Source organism: Vombatus ursinus, unplaced genomic scaffold (assembly GCF_900497805.2).
Source record: "Vombatus ursinus unplaced genomic scaffold, bare-nosed wombat genome assembly UNPS02015255.1, whole genome shotgun sequence".
Taxonomy (NCBI): domain Eukaryota; kingdom Metazoa; phylum Chordata; class Mammalia; order Diprotodontia; family Vombatidae; genus Vombatus; species Vombatus ursinus.
Genome location: NW_020955033.1, coordinates 1,182,920 through 1,192,934, shown reverse-complemented (window position 1 = coordinate 1,192,934; position 10,015 = coordinate 1,182,920). Strand labels below are relative to the sequence as shown.

Here is a 10,015-nt window from a genome sequence, read left to right as displayed (position 1 = left end):
CCCCACATTTGGGGTTTTCTTGGCAAAGATACTGGAGTGGTGTGCCATTTCCTTTTCCAGCCCATTTTACAAATAAGGAACTGAGGTAAACAGGGTTAAGTGACTTGCCTAGGGTCACACAGCTAGTAAGTGTCTGAGGTCAGGTTTCAACTCAGAAAGATAAGTCTTCCTAACTTCAGGCTTGGCCCTCTATCTACTGTGCTACCTAGCTGCCCCATAGGGTTTAAGGACACCACCTCACAACTCAACCTCCTTTTTATTAGGTTGTAAGCTCCATGACAGCAGGAACTGTCTTTTGTATCTTTCTGTACCCCATGTGATAAGAACAGTTCTTGGCACATAGTAGGTGCTTAATAAATGTTTACGGTTATTGATAAAAACAGATTATCTATTTTTGAGATTTGCCTAAACAGTTATAGACATATCTTTAAATGAACCTGAACAGTCATAACTAAAGAGTTTAAATTCATATGCTTTAAAAGATAATCTTTCCCCAACCATACCAAAAAAAGAGTGCAAATTTGTGCTAAGAAATGTTACAAACTACTCACAACTTTAAACAATAATTTAGTTGCTGAATCACCAAAAGCCATTAAAGAAATTAAGTATCAATACTGAGGGGGTGGGGGGTGCAGTTTGCTGCCCTTAAAGCAGGAAAAAGTAATTATAGGCTATGAAAAATATAAGTATGGCCATTAAGTTATGGCTGTAAACTAAAATGGAGTGTGTGGGGTGGGGGAACTGCTTAGGTATAACTAACCACCAAGAAAGTATAGTGAGATGTTAACAAAGTAGAAGGAAGAATTGGTACTGAAATACTGAGAAACTCAAACAAAATCGAAAAAAAAAAAAAAAAAAGAGCAAATTCTACTTAAAGCCATGGCTTCAGCTGTCTACACATACTACAGATAGCTCTCAACACAAAGTTTAGGGGGAAAAAAAGGAAAAAAAAGCAAAATTAACTAGAAATCCTAATTCAAGGAGGTGAACTGACCTCACAGGCATCAGTGAGCCTCGAGGGATGAGTCCCATGACAGGAATGTGGCATAAATGAATTTAAAAGAAAGCAATAAGGTAAAAACAGGGTTAGGGGGAAGTAGTATTACATAGTAATATGATGTACTCATGCCTAGAGAAATTCTGGATGAAGACTGATGAAGGAACAAATGGAAGTGACAATGTTTTCAAAGGATGCTTACAGACCACTACAGATGAATAGTTTGAAAAGGAATATAAACCTGGTGGAGTACTGATGGGGGACTTCAAGTATTAATCCAGTCATCTGCTGGGACCCTCTCTCGAGAAAGGAGAGAAGCCAACTTCTTGACTTAAACGTTAATTTCATACATCAAAAGGAGAAGAATCCAATGAGGGAGAGTTCTATTCTGGATCTGATTCCCACCAACAAGGCAGATTCTAAAGAATGAAATTATTAAGCCACGAAGGGGAAAAAATTCTAACAAGGACAAAAAATAATTGTTTGAAGAAATCAACATGAACACAGAAAACTCACCAACTAACCTAAATTAAAAAAAAAATTCAGCAGATGGAAAGGAAGAGTCAAAGAAAGAAAAGTGTAGCACGACACACTAAGAATAAATGTCAGGAATACTAAAGCTCATAATGCACAGAGGCTGGAAAGAAATGACAACAAAAAAGGTGTTTTTTTCCTTTGCTTTAAACTAAACTGGGGGAAATGGTGTCTAAGAAGAGGGCAGGAGAACTGCACTGCTCAGAGTGAAAGAGTCGATGACCACTGACCATAAAGAGATGGCCAAGCTGCTGGATTCTTATTTGGCATCTGTTTGCCCTGAAAAGACCTTCGGAAAGGACAGATAGGAAATTTATATCCAAGATAAAGGAGGTAATTAGTAAAGGATCCCTTAATTGCTCCTGAGTTACTGTCACCAACCCCCCCCCCCCAAAACTATATCCCAGAGTATTGAAAAAAGTGATGTGTCATTGCTAAAATGTCAGGAAAATAGATTTTAAACAAGATGTTTGATAGATCATCTCATGTGATTATTGTGGCAAAGATGGAATATGGGCTAAAAAAACAGTATAATTAGATGGATTTTGAACTAGTTGAATGACTGGATTCGAACAGTCATTAAAGGTTCCATGTCAACTTGGAAGGTCTCCAGTAGACTGTACTAGGGATCTGTGCCTGGTTTTGTCTTTAACATTTTAAATCAACGATTTGGACAAAGACATTCCTCATCTGTAAAATGAGCTAAAAATGGCAAACCACTATTAAGTATCTTTGGCAAGAAAACCCCAAATGGAGTCTCAAAGAGTTGGACACAACTGAAACACCTGAACAACAAAACAAAGGGCATTCTTATCAAATCTGAGGAGGGACAGCTAACAAAGTGGATGACTGTATCAAGATCCAAAAAGAATGACAGAGAACTGGGATGACTAACACAATTAAATTCAATAGATATAAATGTAAAATCATACACTTGGGATTAAGAAATCAACTTAAGTATAAAATGAAGGAGGTATGGTTAAACATTAGTTTGGTCAAAAAAGATGTGGGTAAAATTTAGTGAGCTGCAAGTCTGATATGAGTCAATGATGTGATACAGCTACCAAAACAGGTGGTGTGATCTTGTATGTTCTGAGAGGAATATCTACCAGGAATGAGATAGTTAAGTTCAAATGTATTCTACTCTGGGCACCTGGAATATTGTTTTCAATTCAGCCCACAATATTTTAGGAAACATACTGATACACTAGAGTTCCAAGAAGAAAGAAATCAGCACGGTGCCTCGCAATTATAAGGACCTATTGAAAAAATTAGGGATGTTTATAATGGAGCAAGATACTTACAATTGCCAGATGTACTGTAATGGGGATTCTCATTTGGGTATAATTTTAATGAGATGGAACCAAGGCTCCCCTCAACTCTGAAACTGTGATTCTAGTATTCCTTCTGCCAGTGAGAGAACATAATAGCTAAACACAAGAACTTACCAATTACTTTATTTACGCTAATCTTCCAATAATAATCAGATAAATCGAATAGAGTTAGGGGGGAAAAAAACAATTTAGGGAGGAACTTGTATGTCTAAGGTAAAAGATTAACTGAGTGATTTCCAAAGTAGACATACCTATAGCTTAAAAAGAGTTGGTTATTTATATAGTAGTACAGTATATGTAAAATAAAAAAAAACACCTAAAGCCATACCTTCCATCTATTTCCACATTCATTACAGACAACAAATGTTGTCATAGGCTCATCAGCACTGCGGGTTTGAACCTGATGAGAAAAAAAAAATCAAGAACGAAATATTAGCACCTTTTACAGTGATCAATACATTTGACTTAATTGTAAAGATTTTATAGCACCAAAATCAATATCATAAGGATAAAGTAAAGCACAGACTAGGAAAAAATCTTTGCATCAAATAGTTCTGATATTCAAGATATAAAAAATATTAATACAAACATTAAGATAAAGAGTCATTCCCCAGTGGCTTAAATGGTCAAAGAATATAAACAATCCTCAAAAGAAGAACTGCAAACTATTAATAACTATATGAAAGACTGCTGATAGTAAGAGAAATACAAACCAAAACAACTCTGGAATTTTCACCTTATATTCAGCAAAATGACAAAGATGACAAAAAAAATATCTGGAATTACGTTTTTTAAAAAGTGACTAAAATGCCATACACTTTGACCCAGAGAACTTAGTACAAGTATATACCTCAAGGAAGTCACCTATAGAAAGAAAAATCCCATGATACCAAAATATTCACAGCAGTATGTTTATAATAACAAAGAACTAGAATTAGGAAACAAATTAGAAACTAGTTAAATAAACTGTCATGCTAATAGGACATTATTGTTTGTAAGAAACAATACGAAAGCTACAGATAAATACGGAAAGTCTTAAAAGAAATGACATAGATGATGTAAACAGAACCAGGTAAACAATAAACAAAAATGACATTTATATAAAGAACAAAAACTTGAAACTGAACACTGTGTAACTATAAAGACCAAGCTAAAAATATGCAATATAGATAAATCATACACCTGAAAAAGTTAAACTATGTGTTAAGACACAAGACAAGGAGTTTCAGTCATGGATTATCACACTAAATAAATTATTAAATACTCAAATTAACTGGAAAATCCTGTTCCCCAAACATATCAATGAACTAAACTGTAATTACAATTTTTTTTTGGTATTGTTTTCAATATAAAAACCTCAGGCTGTCTACATGTCTAAGATGTAAAAAGAGGAAGTACATGTAAACTGCCAGTTATAAAACAATAATTTTAACACATACCCAAATGCATAGGTTCAGAGAACAAAAGAGTCAGTATCTTCTTCTTTTTTTTTTTTTTAAAGGCAATTAGGGTTAAGTGACTTGCCCCAGGGTCACACAGCTAGTGTCAAGGATTTGGTCTGAGGCTGGATTTGAACTCAGGTCCTCCTGACTTCAGGGCAAGTGCTCTATCCACTGCACCACCTAGCTGCCCCAAGAGTCAGTATCTTCTTAAAAAAAAATACAAAGTACACCAATATATTATTAGGGTTTTACTTTGAATGACTGCGATTTCAAGAGTGTGAGTACTTCCCCCACTGATGCATAATCTAACCCTTCTTTACCTAATATGCATAATTTTTCCATAAATTTTATCATAAATCAAAGAGGGCCACAAAAGTCTTTTGTAATTTGTTTCGTTTAGCTTTGTGGGTTACTATGATCAAAAAATTTGCCACCCATTGGTCCTTCTGAATTGAAAAAATAAAAGTACAAGTATTGGAATATATTAAGTCTAAAAAACCCGCTAATTTAAAGCAAAAGAATGTATAAAAATCGCTAATATCAGGGGACAACCACTAGATCTGTGATTTTATTGATACAGAGAATTCCCAGCTGAGGAAATTCCCTCTACTAATGTAAATCAATGCCTATAGTCTTAGATAACTGCCTAGAGCACTAAGAGGTTAAGTGATTTGCCCAGTCACACAGTAAGTAAACATCAGAGGAAGTATCTGAAGACAGGATTTTCTGACCAGTTCTCTATCCACTATGACACAGAGCTTCAATATGCCTCCCTATAAATTCAACAAGTTCTCACAAGTTCTCAGAGAAAGCATGAACGCAGTAGTTTTCAGTTTTGTGATTAATTTGAAATTTCTATCTAGTAGGAATTTTGTCTCTATTTCGATTCACTTCCAGATTAGGCTCGAACTCTTCAATGTTATAAAAGAATTCTCAGTATCTTAGAAAAACTACAACGTTTTAAGAGAAAAAATTTTTTCCAAACTTAATTGAACTATGCTACTAAGTCAATTTTACTAAATGAGGAATTTTTAGGATTTCTAAAAGTATAACAGAAAAACATAAAGCAACAGTCACATACCTGTGTATAAGTACAGTTCTTCTTTTTACATTTGCCACATGTAAACAGGTCAGTTTGGGTCCCACCTGTCTTAGCCATTTGATGTTCTCTAATTGCTTCTTTGGTCAGGTTTTTACGCATCTCCTTAAGTTCATCACTAGCCATTTCCTAGAAGGAATACAGTAGTACAAACTCCTCAGGTACAGCATTTTCAATCTATCAGATAGTTTTATTTATTAATGTAAAAATAATACAAAACTGAACATTCATCAATTAGAAATATCAATTAGAAATGATACTAATTTTAAGAATATGCAGAGTCAATCACTGTTAAAATGTTTATGCCAATGATTAACTTAATCTACAATCATGTTTTTAAAAGACAGAAAATATCAACTCATAATAGTATACAAAATTTGTATGAAACTATACAACAGCTCCAACTTCAAAAGCATTATTTTAATATCATTGCAGCTGTCATTTATTTTTTAAAACTCTTTTTAAGAAATTCATATTTGGAGAAATTTTAGTTCCAGCAGGAAAAAAAAAGGCAACTACATACATGCTAACTTACCCAATAAGAAATATGGCTTATGGATTCAACTTTCCAATTCTATATGGTTTCACAACGAACAGAACAGTTGGCAACTGTATTATTTAAGTAACAAATCACTTAAGAACTGGTGGTAGACGGAAGCCAAGTGAGATGCAACAAATAGATTTTTCAAAATAACATACCATGAAAATCTAACAGAAATACTTAGGATCCAAGATTTAGTGCTAAAAGGGACCAGAGAGGTCATACAGTCCAAACCCTTCATTTTACGGATTAAGAACTAACACCCAAAGAGGTTAAATGATTTTGCCCATAATCCCATAATATAAATGTAAATGTCAGATCCAGGATTTGAACCCAGGACCTCTAATTCCAAATCTTTTCAATGAACCACAGTGTCCCTTCATTTTAGTTTAACATATAGTAGCCAGAAATAAAACATGATTTAGGAAGGCTTTGAAGGCATTTATAGCTCAAATGATAGTAAATTATGAAACTTATAAAGTCCCAGGGATTATACAAATCACATTGACAAAAAAATTTTTTTAACTTTTTAAAACTTAGCTTCTGAAAATATCAGGGTATTTTAGAAATTGTTTATATTTAATCAAGTATAAAGATTTGTGAAGTCAAAGGAAATAAATGCAGGTTAGCAAACTCAAATCTACTTACCTCTGCCGTCATTCTAGCAAACAAATCTGGAGGTATGTTCCCACACAGTACATTTTTCCTTAAATTTGGATTCTTTGCATCCTTGAGATTTGCTATTCTACTTCGTACCCTATTTTTATATTTCATGTCCGTGTTCCGTAACTCCTGATATATAGGTATTATGCAGTTAAGGAATATGATATTAACCAGGATGTTATTTAACTATACTATTATCAAAAGATGGCTGCTTCTTATGTTTCTAATTTGTCCACAAAAGCTAATCATAATTCAGATTACAATAGAGAATGTTAAATACTAAAGCCTTTTTATCTTTCTCTATATTCAGGAAATAATCACTATCACAACATAGTTAACGCCAGTCAACAAGCATTTTATTAAGTACTTCCTATGTGCCAGATACTGTGCTAAACACCAGGGATACAAAGAAAAACAAAAAACAATTCCTGTCCCCAGGGATCTCACATTCTAATGTTGAACACAACTGAAAAGTAACTAGGTACACAAAAGATATGTAGAATGGATGGAAGGCAATTTCATAGAGGAAAAATACTAACATATGGGGGACTCAGAAAGGCCTCCTGCAGAAGGTAGGCTTTGAGCTTACTCCTGAAGCAAGTCTGGAGGTAATGGTAAGGAGGTAAAATATTGAAGGTAAAAGGGAGAGCTAGTGCAAAGGCACAGAAAAGGAATATGCAATGTCCCATGCAAAGAACAGCAAGCGCAGATAGACCACAGAGGGACAAAGAGGCAAATTTAGTGCAATAAAGAGACAAGGAATGGTCAGGTAATAAGAGCTTTAAATGCAAAAAGAAGTCTTTTTTATCAGATACCAAAAGTAGTAGGGAGCCACTGCAGTTATTAAGAATGGGGGGAGGAGGAGTGTGGATGACATAGACAGACACAGGTCTCAAGTGCGAGGGAGTGACAGAGACCACTAAATGACCTTGGCAGCTGAGTAGAGGAGGGACTGAAGTAGAGAAAGAATGAAAGCAGTGAGATAAATTATATTGTATTCCAAAAGTTCAAGTTAAAAGTGATAAAAGCCTGAACCAGAGTGGTGGGTTTTATAAGTGGAGAGAAAATTTTAAGAAGGCAAAAATGACAAGATTGGAAAAAAAAATACTTTATATGGTGGAGGTGATAGGGAATAGTCAAGAGACACTGAAGTGGCACATCTAGATGACCAAGATGATGGTGGTGCCCTTGGCATTTTGAAATGTCTACAAGAAATTTGGTTCAAGATATCCAAAAGACAGCTGAAAATCCAAGACTGGAGAGGACAGAATAAAGCTGTATATATATTTGAATTAACCATCAGATAGACACAAACGAGCCCATAGGCACAGATGTTATTTCATCTATGCCTATGGGTTCTGTGCTTATATATCCCTATCTATTTATGGATACATAAAAGAGGGATAGATTTTAAGTAGTCTATGAACTTAGATGGGAAAAATAATTACATCTTTATTTTCTAACTACTAACTGAAAGTTAGCATTTTTCCTTTGATTATGCAGGTAGGTAACAAGTTATTATTCTGAAAAGGGGCCCTTAGGCTTTACTCAATTGCCAAAGAGTCAACGACACAAAAAAAGGTTAAGAACTCATTGTGAAGAGAAAAAAGAGAAGAGGGACCAGGACAGGTTTGGAGGACACTCCCAGTTTGAAGATCCTGTAAAGAAAAGTGACTTTACAAGCAAAAATAATTTATCCTGAAAGGTCAAGTATAATCTTACAGGGAAAAATGAGCCTTTAGCAGAACAGAGGCTTTTCAAGAATTTCTAATGAAAAGATAAGAGCTAAGTAGGAACTGTTGAATACAAAAATAAGAGTCCAAAGAAACTTAGAAAGTAAATTTATTTGAATAATGGGAAGGAATTGCATGATGATTTAGTGCTAATATTCTAATGGGTGATGAAGAAGACACAAGTGTCCCCTTAGAACCTAAATGTCTTCAGAGGGTTATGAGGTGGTAAAATAAGAAAAACTGAAGCAGACTGGTTCTGTTCTGAAGGTCTGAAGAGAAGGAGAAGGGAGGGTAAAAGGATTACACCAATGCAGAAAGAAGGAAAAAGGTGGAACTTGCTATTTCTCATAATTGAGGTGTAAGGGAAGGAATATGCAAAGGGGTGGAAGGAGCAGTCATTAGATGAACTGCACTCTTATCTGAAACAGACAAAGGAAGGTTGAACACACACATCAACACATACAGTTTGGTGCAGAAATACATAAAATTGAATAGAGAAACAAGGATAAGCAGGGGACATTATGAGGGAGGATAAAAACCGAGGGGGGGGGGCGGGGGCAACAAAGAACTGGAATCTAAGGGACTGGGAAATAGCTGAACACAATTTATGGTACACGAATATAATGGAATATCAGCTCACTGTAAGAAATCACAAGAGATGATTTCAGAGAATCCTGAGGAGCATGAACTGATGGAAAGTGAAGTGAGCAGAACTGGAAGAGCATTGTAAAGAAAAACAACTTTGAAAGACTCAAGAACTCTGATCAATGCAATGAACAACTATATCTTCAAAGTGTTTATGATGAAACATGTTACCCACTTTTTGACAGAAATGTTAATGGATTCAAGGTGCCAGAAAAAAGACAGAAATTAGTGTCTGTGAATATGGCCACTAAACGGATTCCTTTTGATTTAATTGTACTTTTTACAAGGTGTTTTGGTTTTGTTTTTTTTTAAACTTTCTTTTGGTTTTTGATTGATCTGTTTGGAAGAAGGCAGGGAATAGTGATGCCAAAAAAAAAAAAAGAGGAAGAGGCATTGAAATATTTTTAAATGCATAGCAAAGAACAGAGTGGAAGTTCCTTCAGAAGGAAGCACAGATGAGCAGGGCTGTTTCAAGAGTAGTGTATACTTTTTGAAAGAAGCAGGCAGATAGAAATTTATAATTTAGTGGGCAACTGTCTTGTGTTCTGCTGTGTAAACGGGAATCTCCTTTTTTGGGGGGAGGATGTTTGCATTCATAATAAAAACAAAATTAATTTTTAAAAAAATATCAACTTTCACAGGTTCACTTATCATCTCCCTGTAGATGGATTCCCGAACCTATGTTTTTTAAAGGGAACACTGGAAACTTTGGAAGTGGAAATTTTATTTAAATGATGAGGTTAGAAGCCAGAGGAAGTGAAAGAACCTAATATATAAAGCTTTCTCAATGAGTTTATCCAAGAAGGCGAGGAGAGATGGGAGGATAGCAAGATCAAGAGATTTCTTTTTAAGGATGGGGAAGAAGATAAGACCCCATTTGTAGACAGCAAAGACCCATAGACAAAGAAAGACTAGAGAGAATAGGAATAAGAGTAGGGGCAAGATGTTAGAGAAAATGAAAGGGAATGGGACCAAGAGATGACCATGGCAAAGGCTTATTTCTTGATCAGAGACTGGATTATAGATC

At 35.0% G+C, this 10,015-nt stretch overlaps 1 protein-coding gene across 2 annotated transcripts in view; it reads right to left on the bottom strand.

Moving 5' to 3' along the window:
* Positions 1 to 10,015, bottom strand: part of LOC114031917 (transcription elongation factor A protein 1) — a 37,726-nt gene that overhangs the window by 2,142 nt on the left and 25,569 nt on the right. For both annotated transcript variants that reach the window (XM_027847125.1, XM_027847126.1), the window contains exons 7-9: positions 6,596 to 6,750; positions 5,389 to 5,535; positions 3,194 to 3,265 (exon numbers count right to left, since the gene is read on the bottom strand). In XM_027847125.1, coding sequence (XP_027702926.1) covers positions 3,194 to 3,265; positions 5,389 to 5,535; positions 6,596 to 6,750 — 374 coding nt within the window. The remainder of the gene's footprint in view (positions 1 to 3,193; positions 3,266 to 5,388; positions 5,536 to 6,595; positions 6,751 to 10,015) is intronic.